This window comes from Actinia tenebrosa, unplaced genomic scaffold, assembly GCF_029948245.1.
Source record: "Actinia tenebrosa isolate PJP-AT-01 unplaced genomic scaffold, QUT_ActTen_1.0 PGA_scaffold3__52_contigs__length_22856419, whole genome shotgun sequence".
NCBI classification, from domain to species: domain Eukaryota; kingdom Metazoa; phylum Cnidaria; class Anthozoa; order Actiniaria; family Actiniidae; genus Actinia; species Actinia tenebrosa.
In genome coordinates, this window is record NW_028292580.1 from 22356222 (window position 1) to 22377584 (window position 21363).

A 21363-nucleotide genomic window follows, 5' to 3' on the forward strand; every position below is an offset into this window, starting at 1 on the left:
TTTCATCTGATAGCAATATGAAGCTGGCTTTTATTTTGCAAATATTATATTGATTCAATAATTTTTGAAAATAAAGTCCCTTTGATTTTTATAATCTTGAGTTAAGATCCTCACGTGAATTTTATCGATTAGAAATTATTTAAGATTTTTTGTTAGGAATTTTTAGATCCAATTTAAAGTAGTCTCAGATATGAATTCTCTCAACATTACACGATAGTATGAGAATTTCCTGAGCGTTTTGGGCATTCAACCAATCGAATCTTTCCACGTGCATCACGTGATCAATATAGACCAATCAGCGCGGTACACGCTCCAAGCTCGTGGAGAAACGTGGTTGGTTTGCAGGTTTTACTTCCTCTTTTCTCCTCAACAAACTCCATTTACGAATTAGTTCTAGTGTAGTCTTGCTTCAAACCGGTAAAATTGGCACAGCGATGGGCAGAAAAACATATCTTTTAGGGCTTTTGGCTCTCTTATTTATTAGTAGTAAGTATTCATTTTCTTTCTTATATCCAAATTGCGATCGCGGTAGTATTTTTTTCATCTTTCGCATCGTAGCTGCTTGCAAGAATTTTCTTCTTTGTAAGCCTTTTTATAAACATATTTTCAAGCTTGAAAATATTTCGACTAACCTTTTTTACATTTGGTTACAATAATCAAGCACTTCAATGGATCGAAATTTTACCTCGTAATTTTGATCTCCTAGCATAGCATATCTATACTATATTTCTAAAGAATGGAAAAGTTTTGCAATCGAATAAGCTATTTGTTGAAGCAAGTTATTTTGCCTCAATGGACATTTTACATCTATTTATCTATTTTTCTTTATCAAGACAATCCTATTGAATATGTGCATTAACCTTTTTGTAAGCCATGTCGATTGGAAGATCATATGTTCTTTTTTGTTCTTATTTAACTTAAAGCTTATTGAATACGACCGAAAAGTTTTCTCAAGTTGATTGGTTATGATCTTAATTGATTGTGACCCACGCGAAATTCACTAACACTTTCTTGATCGTATACGTAGATGTTTTTTGCTTTTTGAATTAGAGATTTATCGCAAAGCGACTGAAAACAAAGAGATTTAAAATCCAGATAGATCGTGAGGTCTTTTAGTTATGGACAATGAAGCTGGTAGTACTTGTAGACTTCAGCTGTTTTTACCATGCAAGTGTTTATACTTATCTCAAGATCCCGGGGGAAAACACTTATAAAAAGAATTACAAAATGCATATACCTAATGTGATTAATAACAAGGTCGTCAACTAGTTTCAATTTGGAATGTTTTGAACCTTTATGAAGTTTTTCTTCCATAAGCTGGTAGCAGAGTTGAGTTATAAATAGAATTCCCAAATGGCAAGCTCTGATTGGCTGATAGAGTCACACAATTAAATAAGCACCATTACTTTTCTAACACCTTGTGATGTGTAACAAATGTGTAGTACCATTATTTTTTTTTTTTTAATTTTAATTTTTTTAAATTAAATTTTATATTTAGTAATAGATACCATGATAACTTGATTTCAATTACTTACAATATTACTTATGATTACCAGCATCCTTGAGTCTAAAGGATATTTGAACAAGTGTTCTCTTTGTTACAGTATTAATATGATTAACAATTCGCACAGAACAATCAAACTTGATTTCTATCAAAAAGAGATTACCTCAAAATAGCGAAAAAAGTTTGTTTTTTCTTGCAACCAATTTTCACTTCAATTTATTTAAATAACTGATACTTCTTTTTACAGTCAAGGACATCAAGAACTCTTTATGAATATAAAACACATGACCATTAGAGTTGTGTTAATAATACATTATTTTCAACTATTAACATATTTATTCTTTTCATCAGGCTTATGTGCTGCTGAGGAAGATAAACAGAAATCTGAAGAACCTCAGGATGCCCCAAAAGTAGATGAAGATATAGGAAAGAGCAGAGATGCATCCAAAACAGATGATGAAACAGTACAAAAGGAAGAAGAGGCAATCAAATTAGATGGTTTAAATGTTGCTCAAATGAAAGAAATTAGAGAAAAAGCTGAAAAACATGAGTTTCAGGCTGAAGTTAGTCGTATGATGAAACTTATTATTAACTCTCTCTACCGAAACAAAGAGGTAAGACCATAAAGCTAACTTCCTTTACAGTTGTAAAGACCAAATATTGTATATTCAACCTACAGACTTGATTTCTTGGTACATGCATGTATGTACACAAAGTGGCCTTTCTCTAGGGCATTCTCAGGATGCAGTTACAGTTGAAATAAATAATAGTACTTACATGTATAAGTATTTGTTAAATAAAAATTTGGTTTTCTTTCCTTAGATTTTCTTAAGAGAGCTTATTTCCAACTCATCTGATGCTTTAGACAAGATTCGCCTTCTCTCCCTCACTGACAAATCAGCCCTTTCTGCGACAGAAGAACTGTCAATCAAAATCAAAGCTGACAAGGAAAACAACATCCTTCACGTCACAGATACTGGTATTGGGATGACCAAAGAGGAGCTTGTCAAGAACTTGGGAACCATTGCCAAATCTGGAACCAGTGAATTCTTCAACAAGATGCAAGTAAGTACAAAATGTCAAATAAGTAAATAAGCAGAAAGTGTTAAAATGAGGAGCAGATGTACCTGGGGGGGGACTCTCTTGAAAAGTGGATAGGGGGGCTCAACAGACCTTGCATACCTTTTAGGGTCTCTGGCTGACTCCCGGCTGACTCCATACCTTTTATGTAATTAGGGTCAGATTTTGTTCGTTTTGAAAAATATCAAATGTCATACAAGAATACAATGGTTGGAAACGTTGTCATTTTAAATATGGTCGTACCTTTTAGGGTCTGAAATCAGCATCTCAGTTAATTTATGCGTACCTTTTAGGGTCATTTTCTACTGGGCAGATGTAGTCCAGTTAGTTAGTGTGTGTCGACTTCAGAACTAGTGGTCCATGGTTTGATCTTTAGGATCAAGCTTTAGCTTTAAATGCCAGTTATAAGGGCTGAACACTGACATTTTAAGGTGGTCAAGGGTACACCTCAGAAAGCTTTAACTTGAGCCCCTAGCTCTTGTGTAGAATTGGGCAACCACTCCCTTCCCACTCCTTATTACAATGAAATAAATTCTTTTTTTTTTTCTAACAGGATGCTGCCACCAACTCTGAACAAGCTGCCACTGATTTGATTGGTCAATTTGGTGTTGGTTTCTACTCTTCGTTCTTAGTTGCCGACCGTGTTATTGTTACCAGTAAGCATAATGATGACAAGCAGTACATCTGGGAGTCTGATGCTGCATCATTCGCTATCACTGAAGACCCACGTGGACCAACTCTCAAGCGAGGCACAACTATCAGGTATTGATACATATCAAACAAACATATCTTTCTTATCCAGCTCTTTTACTAAGGTTAGCATGAACAAGAAAAAATAATTGCTGGACATCAGGCAATGTCTGAACAGAACTGGGAATTGTCTGGTCAAATCTTTGCCTTGTCAGTCATTTTGAACCGTGACGTTAAGAAAGAAATGTGTGAATGAAGATAAGGCAAAAAGAGAAGATATCTAAAACTACTGTCATGCATTTTCTGTCCTGGTGTGGGTTGCAGAAATATAGGAAGTGCTACTTAAGTTCCATTAATTTGCTTTGAAATTAATAATTATTTAATGAATTGTACAGCCTTCACCTCAAGGAGGAAGCAAGAGATTACCTAGAACCTGACACCATCCGTCAGTTGGTCAAGAAGTACAGCCAGTTCATCAACTTCCCCATCTACCTGTGGACCAGCAAAGTAGAATCTGTTGAGGAACCGATTGAGGAGGAACCTGTAGAAAAGAAAGATGATGAGAAGAAGGACAAAGCTGCTGATGAAAAGAAAGAGGAAGAGAAGAAAGAGGAAGAAGAAAAGAAAGAGGAAGAAGATAAGGAAAAGAAGGATGATGATGTTGAGGTTGAGGAAGAGAGTGATGACAAGGAGAAAAAGCCAAAGACAAAAACAGTAAGTCAACATATCAAGCTGTATATATATATTGATGCAAGGTGAGGCTTGCCTTTCCTTCCTCAAACCAATATTTAGTTGACTCTTTGGTGAGTGAAACCAAGACATAAATAAACATAGTGCACTTTTTTAGTCTGCTACTAACATGTTCTGCATGCCAAATTTAATTTTAAGCCTGTATATGTTGAAGTAGGTATGTTATGTATAATTCTGAACAAAACTTTCAATAAATTGATAGGTTGAGAAGACTATCTGGGACTGGGAACAGCTGAACACCAACAAACCTATCTGGACCAGGAAGCCAAAGGATGTCACTGCTGAAGAGTACAAAGAGTTCTACAAGTCATTCACAAAGGTGAGCAAAAAATATTTAGCATCAAGCTCAGGTTCTGTCATAAAATAAAGGTAACTTCAGAAACTGTCCATATCTTGATCAAGAAAGAAAGATTGGATTTTTGGGTTGAGTGTTGAGATGGACTGAAGAAGGTATATCATTCTAGTTTTAGTATATATTTTTCTTAAACAGAAAATGTCTATAACTTTGTTTGGTCTGTGACAATATTGATATCTTATGGAACTCAAAATTTACAAATTTTACATCAAATGTTGATATCTGTAATATTCATTCTTCAATGTTAATCTTCAGAAAATTAAAACTGATCCTTCTAAAGATAAGGAAAAATCTGTAAGTCTTGTCCTGTAAGTTGCAGCACATATGTGCAGGAGTGCACAATGTTAACCAGTTTGTTGCAGTTTAGACCTGCTAGTTACTTTACTGGAATCTTTTTTTAGAAATTTCCTGTCACAAAAATTATGGCTGTAGTGGCTGTAGCAGCACCCAAATTATTGGAAAACTTTTTAACTTACTTCGTATACAATATTGTATTTAAGGAATCAGAAGATCCTCTCGGTTACACCCACTTTGTAGCAGAAGGGGAAGTCACATTCCGTTCCATCCTCTACATCTCTAAGACCAGTCCAAGCAACATGTTCTCAGAATATGGAAAGAAAATGGATGCCATTAAATTGTACGTCCGTCGCGTCTTCATCACAGACAACTTTGAAGAAATGATGCCCAAATACTTGAATTTCATCAGGGGTATTGTTGACTCTGATGATCTGCCATTGAACGTATCTCGTGAGCAACTGCAACAGCACAAACTCTTGAAGGTTATCAAGAAGAAGCTTGTCCGCAAGGCTCTTGACATGATCAAGAAGATTTCCAAGGAGGATTACATTGATAAGTTCTGGAAGGAATACAGTACCAACATCAAGTTGGGTGTGATTGAAGATCATTCCAACCGCACACGTCTTGCCAAGCTCCTGAGATTCCAGTCCTCCAATTCTGAAAAAGACCTGACTAGTCTTGCCGAGTATGTAGAAAGGATGAAGGAGAAGCAAGAAGCTATCTACTTCATGGCAGGTCACTCACGCAAAGAGGTTAGTCACATTTATTCCAAGTATGTTTTATTCTTCGCCAAAAAAAGAAGTTTTGAAAAGTGTTAACATTTATTTTGTACCACAATAATAGGGATGCTAATGTTCATGTATACAGGGTTCGTGCTACTCCTTAAAACCCCTTGAAAACTCCTTGAATTTAATTCACGTTTTCAAGGGCACTTGAAAAGCTCTTGAATTTTATGATTTTAGTGAAACTCCTTGAATTTTTGCTTTGATCATTACTTGCATAGTTCTGAAATAGATCTAGTCAGAAAGACCGGAGAATCTGAAAGCCGGCCATGTGCAACTGCCGTGTAAAACCTTGGCATATTTAGCTGAACATGCTCCTGGAAATTTCATTTTTGGGTTCTTGTATACTCCTTGAAAAGTCCTTGAATTTTAAGTGGTAACCTTAGCACGAACCCTGTGTATAGAACACCCTCCACACTCACGACCACTGAACAGAATATTATAAGCACAAAACCCACAAATTTGTATGAAATTCATTGTCTTTTCATGGAAGAGATATTGATGGTGCCATTCTTTATTTTCACAGGTTGAGAAGTCTCCCTTCGTTGAAGCTCTACTTAAAAAGGGTTATGAAGTGCTCTACCTCACCGAGCCTGTCGATGAATACTGCATGCAGAGTCTGCCAGAGTTTGAAGGCAAGAAATTCCAAAACGTAGCGAAAGAAGGATTGAAGGTTGGCGAGGATTCTGACAAAAAGAAGAAGAAGAAGGAAGAGCTTGAGAAGACTTATGAGCCACTCTTGAAATGGCTGAAGGAGGATGCCCTCAAGGACCTTATTGAGAAGGCTACTATTTCTGAGAGATTGGAAGATTCTCCATGTGCTTTGGTTGCTAGTTCCTATGGATGGTCTGGTAACATGGAACGAATTATGAGAGCTCAAGCTTATGCCAAGACAGAGGATCCAAGTAGTCAGTAAGTGGAAGAACATTTTAAACAAGAACTGGCTGGGGTTAAAATGATACTCATGTAACAATATTATCTCTAATGTTAGAGGGGAATTTAGATGAAAATGCCCCAATTTTTGGAAGTCCAAATAATTGAAGTATTTTGGGATGTGACTCAATTATGACTATGTAAACATGACTAGTGAAAATTTTAGCCTGGGAGCCACTCGCAGATGAGAAATTTTGGCTCAAAAGCGAAAAGAACAATAGGGTTGAGTAAATAACGTCATTTACTCACAATTTAGATGCTGAATAAAATTGATAATTTTTATTTATGGCTACTATTGGGGTCATATAGATAAGTTAAACCAAGTTTCAAGTCATTTCCAATTTTCATCCAAGTGCCCCTTTAAAGTAATAGCCATTCCAAGGTTAATGAAAACCTTGGCATCGCAGCGCATTTGGGACTTTTTGGGGACTTAGGGACCAACGTGGCATCTATTTCGTACCCTAAAACAGTCCCACAATATATACACTGGAGTATTTCCCTTTTACCTATCCCACCCCTCCCTCCTAGACAAAATAAAAATGTACAAGTAAAAAGTGGGGGGAGCTTCCCGGATTCTATTTTCTTTATCAAGTACCTAAATCATTTTACTTGTTATTTTGTAGATATTATGCCTCCCAGAAAAAGACCTTAGAAGTTAACCCCAGGCATCCTCTCGTCAAAGAACTCCTCAAGAGAGTTGAAGCAGACAAGACAGACAAGACGGCCATGGATCTGTCCAGGGTTCTGTTCGAGACTGCTACCCTTAGATCAGGATACTTGGTCAAGGTTAGTATTTGGTGGTTAACACAAGTTGCACAGTATTTATCTTGCTTTTATCAGACGGTCTGGTTATCCCTGCCATTTTCTTAGGAATCTAACTTTCTTTACATTCAACTTGGTTGCTTTTGTTTCTCAGTTCACTCACCTTCCTCTCTTTCCTTTTTTCCTCTCAGCATTCAATCTTTCGTTCTCAAATCACTGTTTGTTGATTGAGTTCGTTGACTGTTTGTTCAGTGTTTATTCTCTTTTGAGAGATTACACTACAAGCCAGAATACATACAGTATTGAAGGCCTTAGCTATAACTCCTATCCTTCTCTCTCTCCACCCACCAGGACTCTGCTGACTTTGCTGCACGTATCGAGCGCATGCTTCGTCTGAGCATGAACGTCGACCTTGATGCTAAAGTTGAAGCTGATGATGACGAAGAAGAAAAAGAAGAAAAGGAAGAAGAGGTTGATGCTGACAGCGAAGACAAAGACGCTAAAGAAGACAAGGAAGGACAAGCTGAAGACAAAGCTGCTGAAGATGTTGATACAAAAGAACCCAAAAGTGAAGATGAAGTAGAGGTAAATACTAATACTTTTACTTACAAAACTTCAAAAAATACCAATTTTCCGAAAAGCTGTAAATTGTAAAACTTACCATTGAGAGTCCACAACCCAGCATTTTACGTGTTTCCTTGCATCACTGTCGTTCATGTAAGTGTTATTTTTGTATAGAAACATTATATTTCGTGCTCGTGCAATTCGACATGGTGAAAGTGCGAAAAAAACCTTGCAAAACATCAAAATGGACGGCATTTTCCAACACTTTCAATATGTCTGCCAACGTACGACAACCAAGCAATTACTATGTCTAATTTTTTTTTTTATTTTGTTAATCTTCTAGGGAGAAAAGAAGGAAGCCCCAGCTGAAGGAAAAGACGAACTATAAGCACAAATTTCTAAACAAAGCAAGTTTTCCATTCAATTATACGTTCTATGTGTTGAACAGACAGACAGACGGACAGAGAGACAGACATTATTTTGCTCAAAGGAATTTCAACTGTCTGGCCAACCATAGCGGGCTGCAGTTAGTTTTGTTAGAAAATTTTTCAATTGAAAATAATGCAGACGTCAATGAAATTGTTTTATACGAAAAGCGAGTGCATAAAGAAAACTAGGTTAGAACTGCAATATGAAGATTAAACTTTATTTATAAAAAATATTGCTTCTTAGAAAAGTATATATTTCGCACTTTTGTGCTCGGCTCTTTTTGTAAAAGTTCTGGCTTGTCTCGTGTAACAATCAATGATGTAAGAACAAGACTGTGTCCACATTCATTGTCATTCGAATAGGAATGTGTTGAATCAATAAAATTTATAGTAAAATTTAGAATGTATTTCTTGGGTGGAATAAATTTTTTGCCACTCAATATGGCGGCCATGTTTTGGGAGGGGACTTCCATCCCATAAATTCCTCTTACAAGTGTTTTGGCACCATTAAATCTTTTTCAACTTTCCAACCCAATAAAGTGCTAGCAATTTTGGCGCCAAAAGTTGGCAATTGTTGGAGTTACTTGTCAATACTAGTAATGTTTAGAGCTGTTTTCATGAGTGGGAAACGCACGGTGCTGACTTACAGCACTTACACAGTACGCCATGTCATAATTGAAATGGCTTTCCATAAGATGGTTGTCGTATGAGTGGGAAACCCACGGTACTGACTTACACGTATACGGTACGCCATGCCAGAACATGAAAATGGTTTTCCATAAGAATGGTTGTATGTGTCGAAGCGCACGGTACTGACTTACAGCACGGACACGGCATGACATGCCGTAACATTGAAATGGCCGCTTTCTTGACTTTCAGTAATTCATCTAATAACAACAACGCGCAGTTACGGTAGCCTGTTTCCGTCTCGTTTGCCACTCATGCGAAAACCGCACTATAACTGATCTATTTGCCTTGGATTGCAAGCCTTGAAGTACTTCTTGCTACAAGCTGCTGTTTGTAATCTCTCAGTAGAATCAAAGGCTGTTCTTTGATCGCTAGACTCGTGCCGAACTGAAAGGCCACATCAGTAGTTTCTAGGTTCATTAGTGCTCTTCTTATTGTCTTTGTAGCGTTGTTGTATACGCCTAACTTTGCTGTTCGGATGTCTAAAGCACGTTGGAACAGTTGACGAGCTTCTTTGGTTGTGTCTTTGGTGTTTTTGGTGTGGAGCAGTTTGCCTGTGAAAAAAACGTTAGAGAATATGAATTAGTTTCGTTTGTTTTTGAAACTTTTCATTGGCAGCAGCTGAAATAATTTTAGTCTTCATGGCCCAGTATTAAGCGAAGTACATCACTGAGTAGTACACACTATGTTTATGATTGTTTTCTTTTGTTTTAAATTGACTGTGTTAGAGTGAAATAGATATTTGACTAGCACACATTAGTAGACCCCAGTTCCATTGTTTTCTTTTGTGTCTATTTGACTATTACACGTTGACTAGTATTTTTTTATTTCACGGGTTAAATGCCTTCACTCTAACTCGGCCTCGTTTTCTTTGTTGTTCATTCAAAAATGTTGGATGGACGTGGTTTCCGTTAGTCACTTTATTATACAACTTTCACGGGCTAAATAAAATCACTTTTACAAAAACTTCCTTGTTTAACGAGAATTCAATGCATGATCGAATTGAAATTTAGTAGCTGATTTTTGTGGAGGAAGGAAATCTGGAGAACCCGGAGAAAAACCCATCGAAGCACAGGAAAGAACCAACTAGAAATTCTACCAATATAATAATATCATCACTCCGAGTTGAATATCTTACTCACCAAGTTTAAAGAGTGTACTAGCAACAAGAAGATGCGAAGAACCAAGAGTTTCTTCACGCATGCGTAATGCTTCTCGGTAAAGCTTTTCCGGTTCGGTCAAATCTTGCTGTAAACTTATATCATTCCAACACAGGGTTCCCATCATGTCAATAACTTCTGCCACCGTAGGATGGGTGGTTCCAAACCACTGTTTCCGCATGTCTAGTGCAGTCTGTAAAGCCTTCCTAGCGTCCGCCCACTGATGCTGTTTCATAGCTAATAGTCCTATGTTGAAGTATACATTGGACATACCTACAAAAGAATATAATTATGTATATTAGTGCGTCATCTCTAAGTCTCTGACGTCATTTCGATTTTAATCTCCGAGCTTGCGTTACTTCTTTGCGCAATTGCGCGAGACTGTACAAAGTCATTATACATCATATATAATCATACATAGTACCCTAAAATGTCTTCCCTTTTTTCTCATGAAATTCATCCACTCAAAATCAAAATTTAAAGTTGCAAAAAATCACGTTATTTTCGCGATAACCATGCGAATTTTCCGTATTTTCCGATGATCCTACTCATACGAAATTTCCTATACGAATACACTACCCCAAAAGATGATCGTTTATCTTGTGCGTAACAATAATTAATAGTTGTAACTGCGCGCGTACACTGGATTCAATTTACCGTTAAAATCCTGTGCCAGCTCCAAGTGTTTTAAAGCCTTGTTGAGTAGAGGACCTACTGTTAAATGAACACGCGTCTCCCTCTCACTGATGCGTCCTGACGAACTCTTGGACTGGCTTCCTCTTGATTGTTTCCTGGACCTTGGCCGGTCATCTACTGGACCAATAGGAACACTGCTCCCCATTTTTACGAAAGCTAATTGGTTTAGAAGCCGACCAATTGTGGCTTCTCGCTTTTTCTAGGATAAAGAGAGTCGATTAATTGAGTCAAGTATGTAAACTTGAAACCGACTGAATATTTTTCAAATCCTAGACATTTTTAGAATTTCTTAAATCTCAAAAGCGAAGCCAATATAAGACCTTTTTTGAGTTCCAGATTACCGCTGTGTTCCTTGATTACAGACTCATTTACTCAGGCTTAGCCTCGTATCAGTGTCTAAATATTCACAAATACCGATGGTAAAGAATGCACAGCTTATACAATACAAACACCCTGAAACTTGACGGACCTTGACTGACACGTGAATATTCTACATAAAATCGAGGCTAAGCCTGATTAACATTAACATATTGTAAGTATAAACCATGATATCTCCAAGATGCATCACTCAAATTATATAAACATATTTTACCATTCAACTATTTAATTCATTTAGAATCAATGCTGAAAATTTTGAGTTAGATGCCATATATAGCTATAGGCACTTTAAGGTTTCGCGGACGTTTTCCGGCAATCCTCTTCCCGCTTTGGAATTCATTTCTTTTCGTTTTCTTCCCTCGTATATTTTTACACAAAGCAATCTTTTAAGGTTTTACGACTTAATTAATTTTCTACATCATTAGGTATACAGAGAACTCAATGTTGGGATATACTCACCTTATCAGTTACATTAGTCATCTCGTCCATCGTTTTCATGGCATTAGTATACCAAACCTCCGCATTACTCATATCAAACATAACGACATACAAATCACCTAGAGTACGTTGAATCTGAACCATCAACTCCAGATCATGGACAGACGCCACAGGGTAACAAATCTTATAGGCTGTCAACAAATAGTTTTCCGCCGAGGAGTAGTTTTCGTAGTGTTTGAGGAAGCTTCCAATGTGGTAGAAGATTGTGGTAACTTCGATTGGAGATAACACGTCTTCTTCGGTCTTTGCGGAGATTCTTTCGAGCGCGGAATCCTCGTTAATACTTGAGAAGACATGTGCAGAATCGACCCTCTTTCTTTCGGGCTCTTCGTTGGAAAGTCGTCCTTGAACTTGCGACGCCATTTCTTGCAGAATCTCGTGCAGTTTGTGCCCTCCATTTTGTAACGCCCTCCAGTAACAGTGCAAGTCAAGCTTTAGTCTTGTTTCGTTCTGGTCATGCGCAAGAGAGAGGAATATTGCTGGATCGGAGAGGACTTTGGCGAGGTCATCTAGATTCCCACAGACCATCAGTTGCCATGGTAATTCATCGACCTTGCGCAGACTCGTAGGCTCTTTTTTGAAGAAATTGGACAACACTATATGACACTGTTGCTTATGTCGTTCCCAGTTCTCGCTGAATGGAGAAACGACGCGCTCTTGCGAAGGAGAGGTGAGGTTACCAAGGAGAGCTAAGTCGACGGCATTGCGCACCACGTCATGTGAAAAGGCGAGTAAACCAGAGGGCAACTCGAGCAGTGCATTCTGGGCTACAATACGCAGCATGCTCCAATACGCAGTACTGATAGAAAAGTTATTTGCATAACCCATTCCCTTCAGCGCTCCAAGCATTTCATTATCTTTCATTCCATTTCGCGAAACGGACAACAATCTCAAGGCGTCAGCCACCCAACCACTGTTCATGCGGTCACGTGATGCCTGCGTTTTGATTGCCGGTACAGGGCTTCGGCTAGCCACTGGTCGCAACCATCCATAATCATGCGTCCAACGCCTGATGATCAGCCTCCACAGATCACAGATGGTCGGTGCATGAATGTACGTTTCAAGCTGTCGCTCTGCATTCTTGTGCGCACCTAGTACGCGCAGCTCGTTTGCGATTGACACGTAATAAAGCGGTAAATTACTTAGCTTGGAGCTCGAAATTTTAGCAAAATGCTGATCATCCATGAACTTAGTATAATTTGCCCCAACATACTCGGTGAGGAGTTTTCTCTGTGCTTTGGAATCCAGAAGATTAGCAACTTCAATGAACGTCGTGTCTCTTCGTTTTTTCATTGCGCGATATGTGATGTCAGACTTCATGGTCGTGATAATCATTCGGCAAAACTTCGGCAACTTGGCGGGGAGCCAATCAAGTTCTTTCACTTCAAAAGCCGGTTTGTCATGTGACTTGCCAAAAGCATTCGCGCCATCAACTACGATGACACTCGGTCCAAGATCGATGGCAGCCTTGAAGGCTTCAGTTACGCGCCCGAAATCTGTAACATTTTTATCGTCTGTTGAATCATCCACAACTGAGTTTAAGTACTGAAGACGCAGTTCGTGTGTACAGCGGTTCATAAGGTTGGTGACCTCAGAGGATGCAGCGTCACATCCCACGTGATGAGGGATAATGACAACTTCCGGGTTTGATGAGCCGAATTGTTTTAACCAATTACAAACCAGTGCGCTTTTACCACAGCCTCGTTCACCTGCAAGAAAGACGTATTCAAATCAATGCTTCGAACATTTGAATCGAAAATTGAGTAATAAGAAAGAGCCTCACATCTTTAACTAGTGTAACCAACTCCGGCCATCTTTCTTTGTTGAAAATGTCAAGGAAATTGCAAAGCATTGCAATATTTATTGATAGCACAATTGCACCATATAATGTAGCAATTTGTCTGTACAACGTACCCGTTGCGTAAGACGTCCTCCCTATACCACAACCCCACAAAGGAACGAAAACTAAGACTCATGGAATCAGTCTACGTCTTCCCATATCAGGACTCAAAGTTTTAAACATGCCGTGCCAGAGCGTCGTGAGTCGAATGATTGTGGCTCCGTAACCGTGTCAACTATTCTACACGTTCAAATCCATTATAAAAAAAACAGGCAGCTTTAATTTTCACACTTCCATGAAGCGCCAGTAGGTCTTCCGTTCCATTATCAAATTTTTAATTATTTTTACACGAAAATGATGATGCCAGAATATCTTTACTATTCATGCAAAAATTAACTTCGCTCGCCTTATGAAAAATATAAAACATATGTCCTTTCTTCCTCCCCCAAGTGGTTTAGACTTACCCACAAGAACTAAGATGGGTGGTAGTGAGTCTCTGTCTTCACCAGGGACACTTGTCATGAACGTACTTAACAGAACATGCGTCAGTGCCATGCTAGTCTTTCTCTTGATTCCCTGATCCACTTCTGCATGTACATTCAAAACATCCATCATTTCTCTTATGGCAGGAGACCTGATAAAGATCTCCTGGTGAGAATTTTCAAATGCCCCATGAAGTGACCACTGATGGAACAATTCTGAATGAGTGTTCCTGAAGATTGATGGTGGGATAGGTGGGTACAAGGTGTCGATCACAGCTGTCCAATCTTGTAAAACTAGCTCCCCAAGTTCTTTCAATGTGTTGAAGGTTTTCACTGGTAAATCTGAGAAACACAACACACTTGTATGTTAATATTTCATCAGATAAAAGTATTCCTGAACCCAAACACACAGAGGTACAGATGCAAAAGAAAATTAGGATTCCTTTCTTAGGGGAGGGGTAGGTCTGAAATTGGGAGGAGGAGAGCTGTGCTTTTGTGGGTACCTAGGAGCTATGATGTCAGTCTCAGCACTCCTCCGACATGCATTCAGTCCCGGGGGGGTACTCCCCTATATTTGCTATACGGGTATGTGCCGCCCTATAGTCTATGGTTTTTCGGCTTTTGGGTCTGGGGTAGGGTATCATTTTTTGACATTTTGTCTGGGATAGGGTATCATTTTTGTCTGGGATAGGGTTAATGATGTGGTCGTTTTTGTCTGGTGAATAGGCTACGCTTTCTGACGGCATAAAAACAATAAAAACGTTATTGAATAACCGGGTTTAGTCTGGGATAGGGCGTATAATTCTTAGCTTTAGTCTGGGGTAGGGTATGTAAAATCGAAATTTTAGGTCTGTGATAAGGTCAGGGTTTTGAGGTCCTGGCAGCACACCCCTACCCAAGTGGGGGTGGTAGTACCCCCCTGGGATTCAGTCTTGATCTTCTTCAGTCATACATACAAGTCTTCTACATATTCTAATTTAACAACCCCCACCCCTTCCTCCCTCCACTTACTTGTTTAGTGTCAAAATGTCAGAGGTGTAGATTTATTTTGGGACTTACAAGAATAAGGTAATTCTAAAAACGAATTTCAATTGGGTTACCTGTGTCAATTATTTGCTGTTTCAATTCTTTTAGTTTCTTTGCAGCATATTCACTCTCACATTGATGATCAGCAAGTAATCTTTCTCTTTCACCATCATCTACTTCTGCCAGCTTTTCCTCCAAATGTTCAGGGTTTCGAAAGTAAAAATAACCATAATCATATTTCTTACGGAATGATGCTTGAACAACCTCCAGCTCTGTCAGGCTACTGCATCTAATATAAGTAATTTTAGAATATAAAAATAAAAATAAATAAAAAATAAAGATAAATAAATGGGATTTAGCAGTGGCATTTCTACAGAGTAGCTCTTCATCCACTGTATTTCCAATTGGAATTTAGGAGTTGATTTTTGCGGAGGGAGGAAAGCTAGGGAACCCAGAAAACCCTCGAAGCACAGGAGAGAACCAACAAACAACTCTACTCACATACAACACCGAGCTCAGCAGGACTCAAACCCGGCTCACATTGGTGAGAGGCGAGTGCTCTCACCGCTACGCCACCCATGCTTCCCAAGTTATTTTATCAATAATTGTTAAGTATTGTAAGAAAACTTAAATTTTGGAAAAGTGTATATTTAATTAATAAGGAGGCCAGTAGGCTTTATGAATCAGCAAAAATAAAATTGCTTACATTTCCAACACTATATTCTCCTTCACAACCTTCAAGCAAAACGAATGGGACTTAAGCTGAAGACGGTTGTAAGGGAGACTTCTCCAACCCCATTCTTTGCATTTTCTAAAAGGTAATTCGCTTTCTTTTCTTACGAAAGTTATAAAATTTCCTCGTCACTATTTTTAATATCCTTCAATCTATCACCTTAAATCACATCCCTCCCTTTCCATTATATAACACCTTCTGTCTCCTTTCCCTTCTCTCCCCTCCCCCTCGTTCCCTTCCTCACAGTCACACACCCACCCATCCCACCACCAATTCCCCATCCCTTTTGGGCTACTACACAGACTAGAATAAGAAATCTGGGTGAAATTTTCTTGTTCAGGCTTAATAATTTGGAAGAAATTTTGAGAAGTAATAATATATATCCAAATCAGCTGATGATTAAATTATAATCAATAGATTAAATTAGGACAGACATTTATTTCAGAAAACATAATAATTAAGGAGATAATTAAGAGAAGATACCAGTTGGCTTCGTTAAATAAAGTTGTGCGTGATTTACCTATATTCTTCTTCGTGTACCCATTCGTATCCACACAATGCTGCAGTGTCGAAATTTTTATCCAACCATTGTTCAGTTGCTTCATTTTTGACTTCACTCTCACCTGGTCTGTGCACGCCATAACGATCTCCCAACAGACAAATAAAATACGGGGCACAACGCTCTACATTGTCGAGACAGACTCGTAAAATCTGTTCGCTTGTTCCATGTCCTTGTTTCGAATTCCATCTTAAGTCAACAGGTTGGAAGCTCAATCCGCGTTCCCTACACAAGGAGTTCAACTTAGGAAAGATTTCCTCTTTTAAGAAGTCTCGCTCAGCGTGAAAATCTCTAAAAGTCCCACAGACGAAAGGATTGATGATCTTCCTGCCCGCATTTAAACTACGAGATTGACTAATGCTAAAGTTCTTTGTGTCTTCCATGTAAAAAGCTTGCGTTGCTTTAGAGCTTCAAATTCAGTTCGATTCCAAATCTCGTTTTCAGCGCCAATTCGGGCCAATTCGGACGACTAATTTCCTCATCATCATTATAATTGATTAGAATTAGGTTATTTCGTTTAGAAATTGCCCCAGAAAGCGTCAGAGAGAATTCAGTCATCAAGAGAGCAGTCAGCCACGCTTACCGTGCTAATTAACTGTGGCTTCTATTCGTTTGGTAACCAAAACAACCAAATCTACCAGGCGTTACTCGATATCCACAGCAACTAAAAAAAATTTCTTGCATTTACGCACTTTTGTTTTGAAATCGAGCTTGAAGAAAAATACTATAAACTAGAGGACTAAAGATTATGTGCTTTTTATCTTGTCTAAGTTTTATATCCTGCATGGTTATAATATTTGGTCAAATGCATTGGTATACCATGATTTACCTGTGGTAAATGGTGAAACCACAGCTAACCCATAAACATATCGAGCATCAATGCTCACAAGAAATTTATCATTTTCTTTGTCAGGCTTGGGTGTAAGTTAAATGATAAGATGCCGTGCGTTTATGTTAAAGGATACAATGACAAAAAATAAGGCACAGGTTTTTCAGTGATATATATTTATATATATAAAAGATTGTCGAAATCCAATCAACCAATCAAAGCGCGGAAGTACAACCCAACTAAAACTGCAGAGCGCATGGCTCAGTTAAAATCCCTATGCTATATTTCAGAGCACGGCAGCGCGGTAAACCCATGCATTGTTGCTTCTTTTTTTCTTACTTCCCTTTTTTTTCCTTTTTTCCTTTTATTTTTTCTTCTATCATTTAATTTTGTCTTTTTGTTGTGAAATCTGATCGTCCGGGTTTGTGTAGTCTTGAGAAAGACTGTTGTTGGTGGTGACCGACGTTTCGACAACCTGAGCGGAAGTCATCTTCACAATCCAGTGCGAAAACGAGAGACAGTCGATGGTATTTATATATTATTCATTTATTTTATCTATTTATCTATTTTATTTTATTCATTTATTTTGTCTATTTTTCGTTGGAAACATAACAGGGAAGGGTACTGAGGGTAGCACTATCCAGAGATACATCATACAAACAGGCAAAAGACAAGCGACAAAATAGCTCATTTAATAGCTTTTTTACTCCTTATATATATTTACATATCTTTAGTTCAGCTTAGCGATTGAGGATTGCCATGACTTTGTTTTTGTTTTCAGATCCGGATAAATTTTTTATACTGTCAGAATTATGTACATCAGCTTCACATGCCTGCAATAGGCTATTGTCTTATTGTTTGACTTGGCAAAAATATGCGCCGAATAGATCTGATGTGCGTTGTTTTGAGGCAAACTGGTATTCAGGGATTTCAGCAGAATGAGAAACTTACAAGCAATCTGAACTGATGAAATTTTCAAATATGTTTCGTGAAAAATGGGGAGCAAGAACAAGAAGACTGAGGAATGAGCGAGAATTGTCTTTAACGAGGTATTCTGTCATTTTTCTTCAACAATAGTCAATCCGTTTTGCAATGGAGGCGCGGGATGAATAGTTATCATCTCCAGCGCTTTGACATATTGTTTTTTCAAATGGGCTGTTATCAGTAGGGGAGAGGGATGGGGATGTTTATGGTAACAGAGGAGATGCTTAATACTCGTCTGGAGTTTCATCATCAAGCGAATCTTCACCAACCTCCACATAGTCTCTCTCAAGAGCTGCCATGTCCTCGCGAGCCTCGGAGAACTCTCCTTCCTCCATCCCTTCCCCTACGTACCAGTGAACAAATGCCCTCTTCTTGTACATCAGGTCAAACTTGTGGTCCAGCCTTGCCCATGCTTCAGAAATAGCAGTAGTGTTTGTCAGCATACAGACTGCCCTTTGCACTTTAGCCAAATCCCCGCCAGGAACAACAGTTGGAGGCTGGTAGTTAATGCCCACTTTAAAACCAGTAGGGCACCAGTCCACAAACACTATTGATCGTTTATTCTTGATGACTGAAATAGCTGCGTTCACATCTTTGGGAACCACGTCTCCTCGATACAGCAAGCAACAGGCCATGTATTTACCGTGACGTGGATCGCATTTGACCATTTGATTGGATGGTTCGAAACAAGCATTGGTGATATCTCCTACAGTAAGCTGTTCGTGGTACGCTTTCTCTGGCGATATGATGGGTGCGTAGGTCATCAGAGGGAAGTGGATTCTGGGATATGGTACCAAATTCGTTTGGAACTCAGTCAGATCAACGTTGAGTGCGCCGTCAAATCGAAGAGATGACGTAATAGAAGACACGACTTGGCTGATAAGACGGTTTAAGTTCGAATAGGTGGGCCTTTCAATATCGAGATTGCGTCTGCATAAATCAAAGGTAGCTTCGTTATCAAACATGAAGGTACAGTCCGAGTGTTCAAGAGTAGTATGAGTGGTAAGTACTGCGTTGTAAGGCTCAACCACAGCGGTGCTCACGTTAGGAGCAGGATACACCGAGAACTCCAGCTTAGACTTCTTGCCATAGTCAACTGTCAGCCTCTCAGTCACTAACGACTCGAAACCAGATCCTGTACCGCCTCCAAGTGAGTTGAAGATAAGGAATCCTTGAAGGCCACAACACTGGTCTGCCTGTGGAGAGAAAAAAGAGCACCCTGGGCAGACCTTGGAGTTTAACCACCACGTCTGTAAAGACGAGGTTGCCCAAGGTCCGCCCAACGGAGCAGCACGAAACCAAACACACAAAAAACACAAAATATAATAACAAAGATGATGAAATGCAATAGAGGAAGAGGAATAAGAAAGGATGAGTAAAAGAGCAGTACCTTGAGTTAGAAAGATAAGTAAAGCTTGGCTAGTTATAAGCAGAAACTCTAAGAAGAATCTTAAAAGAAATAGCCAAGTCTTTAAGGTGCCTCTTGGAGATTTTGGATGTAAATAGCTAAGCGAAGTAATGAAGAAAAGCTGAAAAGAGGAAAGTGAAAGAGAATGAAAGAAAGATGAATAATAGATAAGACAAGAATGAGAAGGGAAGCTGTGATAACCAAAGAGAAGAGGAACGTAAGGTTACTTATTGTGAAAATGTATATAGAAAAAGAAAATAGAAAAAGGATAGCAATAGTGGTGACATTAGATGTTTAGAAGCAATAAGTGTTGTCCAACCAAGTGGAATTACGTGAGAGGATTAATATAGAAAGGGAAAATGCAAGGATCACAGGAAGAAACCAATGGGAAACGAAATACTCCATGCGGTGATGTAATGGTAGGGCTTTGAAAGAATCATGCAAAAATTGAAAATAATTGCAGCATTCAAATGGTCAGAAAAATTTGCTCGCATCTCATATAGATGAATGTAAATGAAAACAGCTACAAACCTCCTAAGAAAGGGAATTGTTGAGTTATAATGACGATGGAATACTCCCGTTCCCATTAGGGGTGGGGTTCGACCGGACCCCTGCACCTTATTAATTGAAAGTTAAAGAATTAATGAAAGGAATTAGCGAGAAAAGACTTTTTTTCAAAAGCATCTAAAAGGGTTGAAAAGATTTTGATTAAAATTGAAATGTCAAGATTTAGATGAAATCGAAAAAAGATCATTTTATAAGATGTTATATAATAGTTGGGTTAATTAAGATTTAATGGAAAGTTAAAGAGTAATTCCACTGGGTTGGCCCTTAGTTCCTTCCCCACCCGTCTCTCTAAGATTACCACAATGAAATGAAATGAAAAATGGGATTGAAAAGGAGAAGAGAGAGATTTATAAAAAGCGTAAATTAAAAATATAAAATATTAAACATAAATGTGGGATACATATAAATATATACATATCTAAACATATAAATGTGACGTGAAATTAAGCGTGAAACGTGAAATGAGAACGTGAAAAGAGTTAGTCGATCTGTGTCACATCTCCGTTAATTTAACGTCGTCAACTTTTGAAAATAAAAATGAAAACATAAACGAAACGAAAATGCTCACCATCTTTCTGACTCTGTCCAGTACGACATCGACGATCTGTTTGCCGACAGTATAGTGACCCCGTGCGAAATTATTAGCTGCATCCTCCTCGCCGTTAATAAGTTGTTCTGGGTGGAAAAGGTCGCGGTACATGCCAGTCCGTATCTCGTCTAAAATAAAGTTAAACGATTATTTCAAGGTGTCTCGGAACAGTTTTATTGGTAACTAACCAATAATAACTTTGAACTTTTAGGAGAGAATTCTTTTCGTATTCAAGCAGTGAGCGCCAAAAACTATTTTCTTGAAGAAAGGCTGTTGTACGAGGCTAAAGTCTTGTTATTCAGAAAGTTTAACTTGTTTGGAAGTGGAGATGACCGATGAAAGTGGAATCAAAGTGTTAACCAAAAGCAAAAATGTTATTCGAAAATAAGATTTAGGCCTTCATTTGCTTTATTTCCCATATATTTTCTATAAAAAAAAAAGCCTGACAAAGCTACATTCTAACACAAATGCAACAAAACATCTTTGTACAATTGAAAATACCGCTTCAAACGGGCATTTTATCATAGTACATCAGTTTCTAACTGTTTGAAAAAGGTTTTGAGTGTTAACCCAAAACGAAAATTGGGATCAAAATTCAAACGAAAGTCTTGTTTTTGGCGCTTTTTGCCATTATTGCTCATTATTTGAAAAAATTTCCTTCTAAAGTTTTTTTTTTTAATTCCCCGAGAACTCATTTAAAGTCTGTGAATAGTTTGGTTGTACTTCCAAGATGAATTTCCAGAATTTGGTAAAGATCCTGTAGTTTTGGAGAACAAGCTAAA

At 38.3% G+C, this 21363-nt stretch overlaps 2 protein-coding genes and 1 pseudogene across 3 annotated transcripts; 1 reads left to right on the forward strand and 2 right to left on the reverse strand.

Annotated features, from left to right (window-relative positions):
* Window positions 1-327: 327 nt before the first annotated feature.
* LOC116304863 (endoplasmin) lies at window positions 328-8541 on the forward strand. Its single transcript, XM_031714650.2, has 11 exons — window positions 328-486; window positions 1856-2118; window positions 2327-2569; window positions 3138-3346; window positions 3670-3988; window positions 4227-4343; window positions 4880-5428; window positions 5985-6370; window positions 7015-7177; window positions 7505-7738; window positions 8061-8541. Exons 1-11 carry the CDS (start codon window positions 435-437, stop codon window positions 8103-8105), a joined length of 2580 nt encoding a protein of 859 aa, XP_031570510.1. The 5' UTR covers window positions 328-434; the 3' UTR covers window positions 8106-8541.
* On the reverse strand, window positions 8343-16800 carry LOC116304862 (tetratricopeptide repeat protein 41). Its single transcript, XM_031714649.2, has 7 exons — window positions 16166-16800; window positions 14987-15201; window positions 13869-14228; window positions 11526-13273; window positions 10650-10887; window positions 9975-10265; window positions 8343-9386 (listed from the first exon to the last, which is right to left on the reverse strand). The coding sequence occupies exons 1-7, from the start codon at window positions 16585-16587 to the stop codon at window positions 9112-9114; spliced, it is 3549 nt and encodes a 1182-aa protein (XP_031570509.1). The 5' UTR covers window positions 16588-16800; the 3' UTR covers window positions 8343-9111.
* Window positions 16801-17709: 909 nt separating this feature from the next.
* On the reverse strand, window positions 17710-20692 carry LOC116304886 (tubulin alpha chain pseudogene; annotated as a pseudogene). The gene is made up of 2 exons (XR_016120847.1): window positions 20561-20692; window positions 17710-19546 (listed from the first exon to the last, which is right to left on the reverse strand). The product of XR_016120847.1 is annotated as a tubulin alpha chain pseudogene (transcript).
* Between the last annotated feature and the right edge of the window lie 671 nt (window positions 20693-21363).